This window comes from Candoia aspera, chromosome 4, assembly GCF_035149785.1.
Source record: "Candoia aspera isolate rCanAsp1 chromosome 4, rCanAsp1.hap2, whole genome shotgun sequence".
Taxonomy (NCBI): domain Eukaryota; kingdom Metazoa; phylum Chordata; class Lepidosauria; order Squamata; family Boidae; genus Candoia; species Candoia aspera.
Genome location: NC_086156.1, coordinates 77,860,622 through 77,877,108, shown reverse-complemented (window position 1 = coordinate 77,877,108; position 16,487 = coordinate 77,860,622). Strand labels below are relative to the sequence as shown.

The window sequence follows — 16,487 nt, the reverse complement described above, 5'->3', positions numbered from 1 at the left end:
TACCTTTGCTTGTAGTGTTTAGGGATGGCTGTTGCTGAACCAGAGAAAATGATGATAATGGATATGTTTTTTGCTAAGTGGACAATTTACCTGTAGCTTGATGTTTGCAGTCACTGCTTTGTAGTGTGTTTGTGCGTGTGTTTGTGCACGCATGCATGTGCAGGAAGGAAGGAAGAACGAGGAGGAATAAGAGACAATTCCCAATTATGGAAGAAGATATATCAAAAGCAAGATGTGTGTTCTAGCTAGAGATGCTGCAGTTGCTCTTGTCACTTGCTAGAGAAGCAGCAGTTTGTTGACTGTTTCAAACTGCTGCATGTTCCCACCATGCTTTGTTGTGTAATTGTAATCAGAGCAATATCTATTGTTCTTTCACCTCCAGATGAAACCAAACGCTATAGCTACGTCCTTGAAGTTTTTGCATTGAGGAAGGTGTGGAACAAATGGAAGTATTTTTCTCATCAGTCAGAGAAGGGGAATCATGGAACTAAGACAACTTAACTGTATACAAAATGTTTTTTGCACCGTAGAAATATATAATTGTTTGTGGCAAGTAATTCTGCAGACTTTCATCCAAAATTAAAAACAGCTGCTGAACTGCAGGTGGCTTACAAAAGGTACAAGTGTTTCCAACTATATCTAAAGCATCAATAGAATTCTCAGAGGAACCAAAACAGTTTGGCAACAATACCTTTATGTCCTACAATTTCCAAGCATGTTTAAAGTGAAATAAATACAAACACCAACTATAACACACACTAACAAAATGGCCAGTGCAATGATGTGTAGTGTGGCATGTTATGACTTGTATTGTGGCATTCTGCTTATTTAGACATTTTGCCTGGAGAGTTATGGAGCTGAGCTCTCTCAGATACTCAACAGTGGTTTTCCTTAAAGTCTTCAAGTCTGTCTTCTGGGCGCTCATATGGAGGTTATGAAAAATGATGTACAGTGTGTGACTGTACTTTCCCAGGAGATCTGATACTGTATATACTTGTGTATAAGCCCATCCATGGATAAGCCAACCTTTGAAATTGTAACCAAAATACCATGAAAAAGGGGCCAGCCATGGAAAAACCAACCCTTGATATTTTCATATCTTTTAATTTTCACAATTGGCTTATCTTTGGGTAGTCCACAGATTATCCATTTTTCATGGTGGTTTGGTTTAAAATTCAAGGGTCAGCTTATCCATGGATGGGCTTATACGCGTATATACAGGGTATGCTGTGTTTTTAAAACTGAATGACATTTCCTCTCTAAACCCTTCACATACATTTATACACACACAGGACATTCCAGACACTTTTTTGTTTTTCATTGCTCAACTTTGCAATTAAAATGAGGCAGGGCTGTCCTGATGGCTGAGCTACCAGACTGCTAAGGGAATTGGTATTTTTACTTCTATCAGACAGCCCAAAAGAAGTTGCCCTTCCTGGCCAAGAGTGAGCTCAAAGATATCTCAGGCAACTTGTGCTCTGATGTTGGCCGGTAACTGAGTGCCTTGCCCTGTCCCCCTAGTTTCACGGGGGGGAAAAACATCCCTTCCCCCTTCCCTACCCACCCACCCTGTAAGTAACAGTAAACGGCAAGTTCGCTGCTTGCTGTGGTGGCCTATTCCTTGGCATAATATTTCTGTCTTCTACCCCATGAAAGCCAACATTGCAAATGGCTGCTATGTCTGCTATCGTGAATTGGCAGATCTAAGCAATAGTTTCGCTTTGCAAAAAGTCTTGCAAACATCACAGGAGGAACTGGTGCAAGGGCCATAATACTGAGTGATGAGTGATACATACACTCTATCCATTTGGCAAGCAGATCAAAAGCAGCACTTGGAACACCCACAAACACACCCACACCATAATGTACAAACATATACTTTTGACAGACGTATTACATCCAAACTATTTCTTCTATCTCCAATGTGCAGAGTTGAGCAATATTGCCTATGTAAGCAAAATGGCAACACTTTTACACAACAGTATGCTAACCCCAATGTTTGCAGAAAAGCAAAAAGAAATTGTGAGGAAAAGAAGATTGTGAGCATTTGGTCCTCTGACTATAGTGTGAGGTAGAAAGAAATGAAGAAAAACATGTAAGCAAGGCATGGAATGCTACTCCCTAGAAATGAAGGAGGTTGAAAGGAGGTTATCCATTTGCAGTTGTAGCAGATACGTGTCTTTCCCCATGCACAGCAATTTATTTCCAAGAAAGGAGTATAGAGAATTAGGTGAGGTCATGGAGTGGACCAAGTTGCAGCTCCCAAGATTCCAAAGCCACAGGTAACCCCCATAAACCTCAGGTGCAGCCCCCAGAGACCCTCCCAAAGTTGCCACTGTTGCAGTTCTTAAATGACAGAAGAAGAAAACGATTAAATACACAGGAATGCTTGCATAAGCTTTATACAATTAAAGCCTTCCCCCAGATGTGAGACAGGCTCCCTGGCTCCTGGACTGTCGAAAAAGATTAAAGACCCGGTTTTGCCAGCAAGCTTGGAACAGGAGGGAGAATAGCCACACCTGGGGATGGCTAGCGCCCTAGAGAGATCTTTGATGGACCTACTACACTCACTGACTGATAAGAACTCTCAGCCATCTAGATTCCATCACATTTTATTTCTAGTGTATTTATTGTATTTGTAACTGCTTTTTGTGACTTGATTTTAATTTCATTTTTGTTGTAAACCGCCCAGAGTCCCTCCTTGGGAGGGAGATGGGCGGTGATAAAGTTTTGACTGATAAATATGTTAATAACTTTGTAATAAATAAATATGTTAATAACTTTGTAATAAATAAATATGTTAATAACTTTGTCTTGCCCCTCCTACTTCTTCATCACCTATTGTTTTTGGAGAGCAGCATGCCCTTGGCCTAACAAGAGACCTCACACCCCTGATTTAAGGGAATGGGAGCGGAGTGGGTAAATTAAATCTAAAACCTTAAATCCCTCTTGCCTCCATGTCCTGAGAATTGTGAGTCTTACCAGAAGTGGATTATCCCTCATATCTGCAGCAAGACACAACCTTGACTGTCTCAAGCCACCCGTTACAACCTGGCTCTAGTGTCTTTCAAACAGTCCAAATGCCATTCAGTAACAACCATTTGATGAATGGATGTTCAGATATGTGCTTTAGCAGTACCAGCTCTTTTTGGGTTGTGTTCTTCTCCTCTCAGGGGAGAAAGGGAAATACAAACACATCAGTGGGGCTCTAGCAGAACCAAAGTTATCTCCCCAATTCTCAAACACCGTTCACTTTTTTGTGGAAATTGGGCAGCTGGTGCCATGACAGCCACAGCTGAAAGATGTTCTGGGTGGGGATAACATGGGGGTGCAGTTGCAAATTGCATGGTTTGTGGTACGAGAGTGCTTTCACTGGACCTTCAGTTGTTCTGATTAACCTTGCCAGTGTTGTGGGCTTACAGCCCAGCAATTAAAATGCCTCGCAAAACCCACCTGTCAGGATTGCCCTCACTGGAGATGATGGGCGCAGCCGTCCAACACACCTGGAGAGCATCAGATTGGGAAAAGTTGGTAATTCTGACTGGGAATTCTTGAAGTTCTCTACTACCTCTGAGATGGCATTGGGATCTACCACAGGGGGTTACAAAATGTAGCTGGGATTAATTCTAAGCTTCTGCTTCTCATTGCCTCATCAACAAGAGTCAATGTGGCGCCTGGATTTACGATCTTAATTTTCAGTTGAGATTGTGCTATTTTCATTTCACGTACAGAAACTTTCACGGATAGATCTGTATCCGGAAAATGGGATAAAATAATTAAACCAAGCAAAGTTCCAAATCCTGGGGGCAAAAACACAGGTAGTATAATTGATATAAACTCTATCAGCTGATTTTTTTTTTTGAAATAACAATATAACTTTTGTTGCTCTGTATGGCTTGTAAACTATCTGTTTCCCCATCTGTGGTAATTTCTGCCTCTACACCTCACCCAGATCCTGGGTTTCAGCTCTTTTAAGACAAAAGCTGGCATGACAGTTTTTCAGATTCAACCCTCTAGGAATTGCTTGGTCTTTCTTATATCCAACCAGCAATTGGACACAATGCAAAGTAACGCTGTTGAAGAGGGGCAAGAAACGTTTTTTCTCTTTTTCATGGGGTAGGAGTGAAGAGAATTTTTTTCCTGCAAGATCTGTAACAGCTTGAGGACATGGAATGGTTTTTTGCTCCTTGTTTTCAGCATTTAACAGGTGGCAACTTTGACAACAATAAGGGATCGTCTTCAAACTTCCCTTGAGAGATTGGGAGTGGAACAGGTGCATCTTCAGGGAAGGGTTAAAAAAGTCAAGATGGTGGCCATGATCACATGATCAAAGCCCTACCCCTTTTTTACATATAACATACATTAAAAAGGAACAGGACTTCAACTGTGTGATCACAGCTGCCTTCTAGACTTTTTTGACCCCTCCCTCTCCCCATGGACACCCCTGAAGCAGAAGCTGTGGACGTGTGGAAGTGCTATTGTGATACTTTGCAAACTAGCAGGACCTCTTGTGAATGCTCACATTGCATGTCCCAGAAGCTGAACATGCACAAAGCCAAAACCAAAGTCCATTTCGGGTTTCTTCTTTCCTCATCTAAAGTTGCTACAGCTTGCCTATAATTATTTTAGGTTACACTACTTGTCATAAATTGTGGTTCTGTGACAGCACTGTGAAAGTGCAGGATGTAGCATTTGGTATGACGTTCAACCTCTCATCTCAGGAGCTTTACAGCAGTCATTATTGTTGCTGTGGGCGTGAACAAAATCCAAATGATATCTGGTGAAAATTTTGGAACGAAGCAGTAGTGGTAAGATTTCCATGCCAGTAGCGGGGCAGGCAAGGATTTGGGTGATGGCTTCAGTTTTTGGATAGCTCTTTACCCTACCCTATGACAAACAAAAGCACAATTGATTGTGCAGTTAAGAACAATTGTGCAAAATTGCCTGTTATGCATGGTTCACATAGATTGCAGAATCTAATTTATGTCTTTCCAGAAATGTTGTGACTTTCTTAACGTATAGTTGGCTTTATAGTTCCAGCAATATTATATTTAAATTGTGGATTCAAATTAAGTAGGCTATACCACACCATTCCCAAATTTTCACTTTAGGTGCTATTTTTCCCTACGATTTTGGAGATGGGATAGTCTGAAACAGAGCCAGTTCCAGTCCCAAGAGAGGGAGACTTGAGCAAGGTAGCTCCAACAGCAAGCTAGCTAAGCAAGTCTATTTTCTGAAAACCACTGAAAATTGCAGCTGCTCCATTTCCTTGAAATTTCCAGATCCAGCATTCTTGATTAGCAGAGAGCCAGTGAGCAGACATTCGATTGGTTGCTCACTTCTCTGGAAGTAGCAATACTGACAAGAAGGTGATTATGTGGTACGATTGGCAGGTGATCATGCCAACCCTAGCAAACACTCTAGTCTGAGAGGAACACAGCAGGGAAATCAGTCTGCTGATGCCCTCTTCTGCTCAGTTGTGATAAAGGGTAGCTATAGGCTACTGTATAACTCTGGGCACACATCAGGAAGATAGTTTTGACCTGGTCCTGCATTGCTGCAGAGAAAGTAGTGAACTAGAGGAGCATTCCCTCCACATGGTCATATTTTCTAATCAAAATTTGTACTCTCAAAGGAGCAGGAAAAAGACTTTCCTATTTGCAAATATATTTTGCTTAAAATTCTTAACAGTTCTTAACCATTCTCCACCACAGTTACCAACAGAATTTGTGTTAGCGAAGACACTGATGTCACAGGAGCTCAAGCACCATCAGAAACAGAGAGGTTGATTTTGTACTGGACAAAGCTTAGGGTTTCTCAGAGGCTATGAAAAACAGTTTAAAGAAAGAATTCATAAAGTCTATATGGAGTGACACAGAGCAAGATACCTTTATACTCAGTTCTATTACGCTGGGTCCAATGATTGGTCACACGTAATCCAAGGTTTCTCAGCCAGCGGAACCCATGGCGTTAGTGGCATGCAGAAGTAGTTCAATGAGATGCAGGCATACTTGTGAATTGCAGCAGAAGGAAGGATTCCTATGAGTGTGGATGAAAGCTTTGAACTCATAGAAAAAATGAAGATGCCAAGAGGAAAAAGAGTCCTTAAAAGAGGTTCTTGCAAAAGAAAAAAAATAATCAATACATCTGTAGGACTGAATAAGTCATTAAGCATGACCTGTACAAGCTTATATGCACTAATTAGAATGCAGCCAGTCACAAAATGGTCACTCTGTGATGGAGAGTCCACCCTTGCAAGAAACAGAGAGAAAGTCTCAGTTGGGGCAACTGTCCTGCTCATGACATGCACCTTTGTGATCATAAAACCAGAAGACTAAGAATCGCTGGCTTAATCCAGTATTGTTTAAATCGATTGGGTCCATGCTGGGATTCATTGGAAAAGTCTTCATAGTTCCCCAGGGAGATGACTGGTAATGATGGATGAACTACTCTAAAAATTGGCACAACCACCACAACCAAACTTCCCATTTAGGGTTTGGAAGGAAAGTCTTGGGAATATTTCAGGTTAGAATTTCACATTTTGCAGCCCCAAATCTCTGGCCAGTGTCCTGGCTGAAGTGAAGGTCCAATTCAAAGCTTTCCCCAGAAATGTTGGCATTGTGCAGTGATTTCTTGGCTGACAGACCAATCTGGGAAGCAAAACATAAAGACAGAATTTTGAAAAATGCTAGGGTCTTAAGGAAAGTGTTTCTGCCTCTGATGGATAACAATCTTTCATTAAAGATGAGATGCAGGGTAAGGCTTCCTAAATACTTTGTTACCTAGGATTCACTGTGACACTTCCTACACACTAAATCTATTCTCTAGCGCTCCAAATTCTTGGCCCTTCTCAGGTATTTGCTGAAAAAGAATTACCCCAAAATATTAAGGAAAAATAGTGTCAACACAATAAATCAGTCAGTGAAGGGCTGGACTGAATCACACAAAGCATCTCTCTCATGCCAGTCAGCTGTGGCATAGCATCTCTCTCATGAAGTCAGAGAATTCCAATACATGACAAGACCCTCCTTTGGGGGCAGATCTGTTTTAAAGAGGTAGGAAGGAAGGGGGATCTAAAGATTCAGGAACATAGGGCTTTCCCACCAGGCCCTGGAGTACTCAGGGGACACAAACAACCCATTATACAAGGATGGTCAAGAATAGACTACCATGTTTCGTGGTCTGAATGCTGGCAGTTTGGCTATTCTTGTGCTCGGGGAACAAGGCCAATATCCTGAAAACTTGTTATTGTATTCTGTGTGCACCAAGAGTGGGAGGTTAAATTCTTGGGGGGTGTCCCTCTCAAAGTAAGCTTCAGGGAGATTTACATGTGAGGAAGCAGCAGTTTCCAGGCCTTTTGAGCCTTTCTTTGGAAACTCAATGATTTTCCTGTTTCTTCTCTTTTTCAAACATCCAAATTGCCCAAAGAGGCTTGGGGCAGAGGTGAAGGGAGAAGATTTAGCAAGCTGTTGGCTCCTGTTCAGAATTTATGCTGATGGTCCTTGGCCATCTGCCCCCATCTTGAACATCTTTTTCTCCATGTGTTTATCAGCTGAGTCCTTCAAGAAAAGTGGGTTGGGGGGAACAAACAATCTAAGAGTTCAAGGACAGTTTGCCAAGAAAACGAAGGAGCAGCTGGAAATGACATTTATCTTATCAGCATGTCATTCCCCAATGGAAGGCCCATTAAAATGAATGATTCCAATGCAAAAGTCTACATAATATTTGTTATTAGCTGGCACCAAAGACAGGGAGGGTAGAGAATAAAGACATAAATCTAACTTTTGTCCACACACTTCTTACTGAAGCTTTCATACAAGCTGGGATAACAATCCAAAGTCTTTCTCATTTATAAAAATAACAGGCAAAAATGATTAAAGCCAGGATTCACTTTGCCAGATTTGGGGCTGAGGATAGGAGGAAAGGGGAATAACTAGCTGAGCAGTAGCAGCTGCCAATAATAATTATGAGATTGCTTTTTATAATATACGGAACATGTGTCAGCAGTATTATGTGCTGGTGAAAAGAGGCATTCTCAGTTATCCTAGATGAAATAGCATTTGGGTTCACACACATTGCACTAATCACATGGCTTGTTAACCATGCTTAATTGATTAAACCATAATGGCTGGCTGCAACCAGTGTGCAAACCATGATTTGCACACCACAATGGCTGGATTGGCATAAGCAAAAATCAAGCCAACTGCATTATAGTTTAGCATGCTGTGTACACCCAGCCCTGGAGCATCCACTGGGGGAGTTCAGAAAAGTCAAGACAGCGGCTGCAACCACCCAGTCAAGAGATTCAGGCATTGGAAGAATTAGAGAAAAACCGGATCTGTCAATCCAGGTGGATGGAGAAGAGACATCCAAAGCCCTTAAAAATCAACCTCTTGGGTTTCCCTCTTAGGTGGTTTTTTTAAAAAAACAGAGAGAAAATGGGTAGATGCCAGGTAAGGAAGGAAGCCCCATCCTATAGAAATCCAGATTGGAGATCAGGGAATTATGCAGCAAGGTTCTTTGTGGAAACCAGCTGCAGTAGGCAATTGATTTTCTTTTACAGACTGAGACTTGAGCTGTGTAACTTTCTGCCCCACATGTGTGTTTGCAGGGGACCCTGGCTTGACTGAAATATCATTTATTCCCCTCCTTCCCCCACCTCCAACTCCTTTTGTACTTTCACCTTCCTTTAGTTATTTCACCTTGATATTCATAATGAATTCTTTAATTCTTAATGAGCCAATGACATTTGCTCTGGGGAAAGGGATCAGCCTTTAGCACACATCCTCCAGTCAGGTCAACCTGCTGAAGGAAGGAGGGTCACCAATTTGCCTCTTCTTGAATAAAGCTGGACAGAGAAGGGTTTCTCTGAAGAAAAGCAGCTGGTAGAATGGAGGAAGCATTACTGAGTCAGCTCTTCCAGGAGTTGTGGAGAGGGTACAGCCAGGTTGTGGATGAAGGATTTAGAAGCCCCCTTGCGGGAGCCAATGGTTGCCACTCCACCACATCTCAGTATGTTTGCACATCTGCAGCCTCTTACACCACTGCAGTTCATCAGGACAGTTCTGAGGGCTTAGGGGAAAATCTGCAACAGGAGCCATGTAGAAGTGCCATAGAGAACCAAACCTGTGGGCTAATGGATTGGGTGTAAAGCATGCTGGCTGGGGAACTCTGGGAGTTGAAGTCCACACATCTTAAAGTTGCTGAGGTTGAGAAACACTGCCATAGTGTTTTTAGAATCATAGTTCGTGTTTGTTTGGCCTATGGTGGAAAATAACACGTGTATTTATATCTTTTCCAAACAATAGGAGCAATTTTAACCCGGAAAAAAATGGGGGAGAAAATAATTAAACCCCCTCCCTTTCACCTCTAAACTGAATTGGGGAAACTAACATGGATATGCAAGAATAGGGAAAATATTATGTTGTATGTTGATCTGTTAAATAGATGTTACAACTCAGAGCAGCATAACGAAAACCCTCCTCTGCCAATTAATCAAAGAAATTATTCCATTTTATTTTTTCAGCCACCCTGTAGGATACATTAGACTGAGAGGCCTGATGATCCTCATCATCACTCTTTATTACAGTCATAGACCAATACAATGGTATTATTCTGTAAGATAAACATAGTCACGCTTAAAATATTAAAAACATACAATAATATATATATATATATATATATTGAATTCAGGTAAAATACACTAATTATCTCTCTAACTCTATATGTAAAGTCTAATGTGTGGCCTATTTTAACTATTTAAGTGTGTAAAATTTTAAGAATATATTAGATATGAGAGATAAAACATGAAAACTGCATAGCGACTATGTTTTGTATATATCGATAAGATTATAAAGAGTTTACAAAGGTATGCAAGACATTGCAAAGGTTGGCCCCTCTTGGTGTGTCAAATCTTCATTGCTGCGGCACAGAGCCTGGCTACCTGCGCCGTAACTGTAGAATTTTCATCTGTAAGCAGCAATTGCGTATACTCAGTATCTGTACGTCCAGGATTTTTAATAATCAGTGGTGAAATGAATTTAATACGAATGTCTTTTTAAAAGGCACAGTGCAAAAGGACGTGGTCTATAGTTCTGACCTCCCCTGAGTCACATGGACAAAGTCCTGCAGGCAGTGGGATTTTTTTGTATTTGCCCTCCAATACTGCAGAAGGGAGAGCGTGGCAGCAAGCTAAGGAAAAGGCTCTCAGGTGGGTGGGGATTTCGAGTTGCTCGAGATAGCTGGCAGCAGAAGCAATCCTAGCCCAACCTACACTTTCCCCATAAAAATCTGAAACTATCAGCTTCCGCATTACACGTCTTAATTATATTTCTCTTCTGCTAAAATTATGTTGTAACATATAGACACTCTTCATTGTAGAAAGTCCCATGTCCAATTTCAATTACATTTTCAAAGCTACCATAAGTCTTCAAGGCTGTCTTCCCCAAAGGAAATTTCCACTCTGCAAACAAACATTCTGCACTTCCTAATCTTTTGGGGAGGCAATAATATAATCTGAAGCCAATGATCAATACTTGGTGAGCTTCTGCCAGATTTCCTTCTGTTTGGGTAGAGATGATTGAGAGAATTCTACCCACAACATCTTTTTAATCATTTCTTTCCTTACAGATCGAGCCTAAATTGAGGAGCTGGAGCTTACACAGGGCTTAGGAACTGTTCCTCAGAAAATATTGTGAAGAATGATGGATAGGGAATGGGTTACCCTTTTTTCTCATCCCTGAAATGGGCATTCAGTTAGGAAAGAATGAGGGTGAGCGGAGAATGCCCGCTGGCTGCCATTTTTGCCCTACCACCATCCTCATTGATTTAGAATTAGGTATATCTTCAGGTTCCTGGATTCTCCTCTTCCCCTTTCTCTTGTGATTCTCTTCTCATCCTTATTTTCAACAAATCTTGTTTACAAGCAAGGACCAACTGTAGCATAGCTAATCAGATACAGCGTTGAACAACAGATTGCACAAACAAGGATCTGTCATCTTCCTATATGAATAAAGAAAAGAGGCAGAGGAAGCCCATGAGCCTGTGGCCTCTAGTGCTCCTTCATATAACTCCAAATTATGCCTGAATATTACACTCCACTTTCATGTAATGCTACATGCCTTTGGTTTTAATATGTAAGATTGCTCTTTTTAAAACATAAAAAAATAAAAATCTCCCTTTGGATTTCTCTGATGTTTTTCAGGGCCACAACCAGGGAGCAAAGATTTAAATTCCCTCTCCATGCCTGCTGAAATCTCAAGATCACTTTATGCTTTTTGCTTCTCTTTTAAATACAAATACTGCATTTAATATTGCTTTTAGTTCAGGCCTGTCTGTTTCTTTCTTACACACGCTTTGGATCCTTTTCAGGTTGGAAGTGCAGGAAACGTACCTCTGTATCTTTTGAAGGAAAAGGAGGAATGAGACATTGCCACTACTTCCAGGTAAGATGTAGTTTGGCCTGAATATTCTTTTCTCAAACACAGGAGGGAGGGGGGGGGCTAGCAATCAAGACCCCTATAATGCCTGTTTTTCTTACTGTTTATGGTGATTCTCTTCCTTTGTACTGGATTATCTCAGTGTTTTCCAAACTTGGCAGCTTTAAGATGTGTAGACTTCTTAAAGTTGCCAAGTTTGGAAAACACTGGATTATCTGGAGCACATGGAATATTTCATCTCCAATGGAGGAGGAACCTGGAAATATAAATGTGAAAAATATCCACCCTGCACATTAGTGGGTTTTTTTCTTTTATTTTTACCATTTATAAATAGCTTTCCTCAGAAATGCTCAAATGAAGTGATATACAACTGTAGCATTTTAAAAGTTTGTTTTTTAAAAAAAAATACAATTAAGAGCAATAAAATTCACAGCAACAAAAACATTGCAACGAATATATTAGCAGATAATCACAGCACTTATTGTATGCAAAAGCCTGACAGGTTGAGGAAATGCACTATACAGATGTATACAATACTGCCAGATTTGACTGGGTTAAGCGTGCTGTCTGAACAGAGCCACTGGCTGTGAAGATGTCATATGTTCCCAGATATGAGACAGAACACATCTAGCAGGACTGTGCCTGCTTCAAAATGGACTCAGAAGAACTGCTTTGGACCTCATGGGATTTTGAACCCTGCACTTCTCTGCTATTCCACTAAGGGGACTGATTGTTAAAATGTGCTGCTACTTTAAGAGTTGTATTAATTTGCAGAATGAATCATTTTTGAAGGGTACACAGCCTTAGTATCTGGTGCTGAGAAATTCAGTCTCCTCTCAAGAAAAGTTCACCTTCAGTGTCAGGGGTCTAAACAGAAAAGCATCATGGTTTCCATTCTTGACACATGGAAATGTAATTGCTAGGCATTGGTTGTGGTGATGCTGAAAGGTGTTATGTGTGATGTGGCTTAATATGAAATAGTGCAATAGGAGGCATAGCTGTTCAGACATTAGCCCCACTGAATGTGATGGGCTTGACTCCCACGTAACTGCAGCTTGAAAGATGCACTGTACTGACAAAAAAGCAATAAAGAAGGCATAGGCAACCTGAGGCCCCCAGCTCCTTTTTGTGTCCCCCAGAGACCCTTTGCACCACAGCTGTCAAAAATTGGCAGTGCCATTTTGAGGCAGGAAAAACTCCAAAACTGTCACTCATCCCTCAGAGAAATGTAACATCTCCTTTTAAAAAGAGAACACTCTCCCCACAACCTCAGGAGAAAAAATGAGAAACCTTGACCGCACCCATTTTCCATCACTGTTCCACCCATTATGCTGGCTGGGGAATTCTGGGAGTTGAAGTCCACGCATCTTCAAGTTGCCAAGGTTGAGAAACACTGCCATAAAGGTTAGGGCAACCTGCAGATGTTAAAAGATTGCTCATACCCATGGGAAGGCACGGGCCAAAACTAGCCCTAGAAAATATCACAGGCAAAATTAAACTAGCTAGCAATAACTAATGTTATGCCACCATTATGGACTATATGAAAGTTTACATGTTTCGATCCATGACAAATGCTGTGTTTCACCAGTCAGATTTGTAGTCTTCCCAGACTGGTGCTCACCAGAAGATTATGAAAACAAGACCAACCATTTGAAGATGACCAGGGAATTCCGGGAGTTGCACTCCTAGGGGACTGGAATAGACCTGCTGACTTCCAGATGCTCTAGTTCAGTGTTTCTCAACCTTGGCAACTTCAAGCTGTGTGGACTTCAACTCCCAGAATTCCCCAGCCAGCCATGCTGGGTCTTCACAGCTTGAAGTTGCCAAGGTTGAGAAACACTGCTCTAGCTAGAAATGCCCCAAGCAATTGCCAATGGGCACTGGCCATACTGAAAGGAACTGAAATCCCAAACCTTCCAGCAGTAGATTGCAGCCAGTTTCAGATTCAGTAGATCTGAATCTACTCTCTCCTTTCATTTACCAGAAAGGATTTGGTCCCTCAAATCCACATCGTAAATATCCTAAAACCAATGGAGAGTTTGCCATACAAATAAAACCCAAACTCTCTTATTCGGATCAACACAAGCAGCCTGGGTTTGGAAATAGTGAATAATCTGCTAATTATTCCTCTTTCTCTAGTTAGCTCTGTTAGATATCAAGTTGACAGGTTTATTGGGAGATAGTAGTTGTTTACAGATTGAGATAAGATTCAACCATATGTTTGTTTTCCTCGTGTTATGAATTATTTTGGGGTTTTTTTTCCTTTTTATTCCCTTTTTGTTTGTCCTTTCCTCCCTTTTTATTGTTCAAGTACTATCTTTCACCATGTTTTTGTTTCTCTCTTTTGATATATTATTCTCTTAGTACATTCTAAAAAAAGAATCTACTGTACATGTAGAATAATGTCATTTCAGGAAGAAAGGCTGCAGCTGAGAGTTTCAGTTCCTTACTCAAAATGCTTCCTTTCTAAAAGCTGGCATCTAATAAAGGTGACAACATTCAAACAATGATTTCTCCTCCTGTAGTCTGAAGATCTATAGTCCAGGAAGAGCTACACCCCATGGTTGTTCTAAACAGGTAATGAGGTCTTACACCCTTGGAATGCAAAGGACTTAGTCAAAAAATAGAACTATCATATGTTCTGAAGACATGCTTCAGAGTCCCCTTCTTGACCATTTGCTTATCTGGATGTTCAGGCCAGATGATGTAAGTTGCTTACATTATGCAAAGGACTTCCTAATCTAAGGGGAGATAATTTTTAAAAAATGACAATGAATTAATTTGCACTTCACGGAGCTTATATTGTCTTTTTAAAGGCAAAATATGAGAAAACTGCTCCATAGGAAATTAGTAGTTTTGCCAACAAATTTTGACAGCTCAGTCTGAGGATTTTTATGAAGCTCTGCAAATTATGATCATAATATTATGATCTCTGGATTACTCCCCCAAATGATGCAAGTTCCACTTACTAATGAGAAACATTTCATTCGGGGAAGGGATTCCTTGTCCCACAGAACAATTGCCTGATAGCATTACTTTGATTGCCCTATAACTAGAAACCTTTTAAAACTCACAAGAAGGCTGTGAGCTAGAAAAAAGTAGCCTTCCTCCCAGTAGTAATGGATGCCGGGCTCTAGAATGGGCAAATGCAATCTTGTGCGCTCTAAACATTTTCAGCTTTATTTCCAGATTGGTTTGAAACTACTCCTGCGTTGGGTAGACACCTTAATATCAGGGCTATAATTACGCTACACTTGGCTGGAAGGAAGAAGAAAGCAAATATCTATACCGGGTGAATCTCTATTGGGCAATTTTGAGGGTTTTTTCCCTTTATTTTATTAAACTTTTAAGAAACAAGCTAAAGCACAATCCTTGAAAATGTTGCTATAGTCCAGCTCCCATGCCAATTTCTAAAACTTCTTTTGTCACTATTAATAGAAATTGGAAGCCTGTTATTATTACCAAATTCCCTAGAATCTCAGTTTTCTAGATTTCAAAGATGCTACCTTATGCACCAAAGATCACCTTACTTGGTCTGAAAATAAACTGAATGGTGCTCAGAGAGGATAGGATATCATCTGGATTATACCAGCCAGCTTTCTTCTGATTTTTTTAAAATATGAAAATGATGATGCAGAAGTTTATTTTTAAATGATTATGTTTTATGATCTGAGTTTTTTGTAGTTGTACCTCTATACCTATTTTGAATATGGATTAACAATTGCAGTTCTTTTAAATTAAAGCAAAAATAGCAAAATAGGGGGAGATTCCTGGAAGGAACATCCTAAATTCAAAGTGAAGCTCTGCTATTCTGATGGAGAGACGTGGCCTCTGGAACAAGTTTGTTTGGTCTTCAGGTCTATGAGGTGCTTTCGTCACATGTTCAAGAATACTCTATTCTATATTGTTGCTTTAAGTGTTTCAGGACTAAGCCATGGCAATGAAAACCACCTCCAGGACTGAAGCCCAGTGTATCATGGCTGGAAAATGAGGCCTTCCCACTTAGCATAATTTCTCCCATCCCAAACATAATTTATCCCTTGCATTAAGGAGATAAAGGATATTACAATGAGAAGAAGTCTAGGCACTACTGAACCAGCCTGGGTTTTAGAGGACCCTTAAGAAAGGTGAGGAAAGAGCTTTGTCCCCTCTTTTTTCCTTTTCTCGGTGCAGACCTTGGCAGAAGAACCAGTTCCCCAACAGTTTGTACTGAAAACAAGAGCAGGTCTGCTCAGAGGAAACTCTCAAAAGACCCATTGAGGTACTCAAGATTAAAGTTGGTAGGGCTTTGTGTCATCGGTGGTCACTCAAATGGAATACAGTTCCCAACATCTGTGGAGAATGGGCTGTGGATGCGAATAGCTACCCAGTTAAACAGCAGAGAGATGTGGGTTGACTAGGCCACATCATGCTTAGATTAATGCAGTTATTTTGAGGAGAGGGGCAGATGTTACTGCTATTATCATTCCCCCTCAGGGAAAAAGGGGCATTGTGGTAACTCCCCAGTTTGCATTCCATCTATTCATCAAACACTAAGTACAACGAGTTCTCTTGGCAGGTTGTCAAGGCAAGTCTCACTGTCCATTTATCAGCCTGGTCACTCTTGCACTCCATCCACAGGCTGATGGCAATCCAACTCTCCCTTCAACTCCAGACTTCCTGGAAACTTAACCCCTGTCTTCCGATCCACACACCAACATTTCCCTCGTTGCCCATCCAATGCTGGGTGACACTGAAGGAGAAAGATAAGAGAGTTAATTAATTCACAGGATTTTAAAAAATGATACAATCCTACTAAGAACATTCTTATATCCCTCTGCTCCTCAGTAATTATTTTTGATACCATATCCTTGTGACATTGCCTTCATTTCACTCACAACCAAGGCAGCCTAATCTTTAGCTGTTCCATCTTCTCCCAACACAATGTTAGCCGAGATTGCAATCTAGCATGCTCCATCAATGATGTGGTTTCGGGTGTGGTCAAGAAGGGAATCCGCCCAACTCCTATGGTCCATTTTAGTTGCTGCAAGCAATCTACCTGCATAATGC

At 40.9% G+C, this 16,487-nt stretch overlaps 1 protein-coding gene across 1 annotated transcript in view; it reads right to left on the bottom strand.

The window, feature by feature from the left end:
* Nucleotides 1-11,816: 11,816 nt before the first annotated feature.
* The window catches only part of IGFBP4 (insulin like growth factor binding protein 4), a 36,775-nt gene continuing 32,104 nt past the window's right edge, over nt 11,817-16,487 (bottom strand). Inside the window, exon 4 of the mRNA XM_063300706.1 lies at nt 11,817-16,170. Within this exon, the coding sequence (XP_063156776.1) occupies nt 16,036-16,170 (135 nt within the window). The 3' untranslated portion in view covers nt 11,817-16,035. The remainder of the gene's footprint in view (nt 16,171-16,487) is intronic.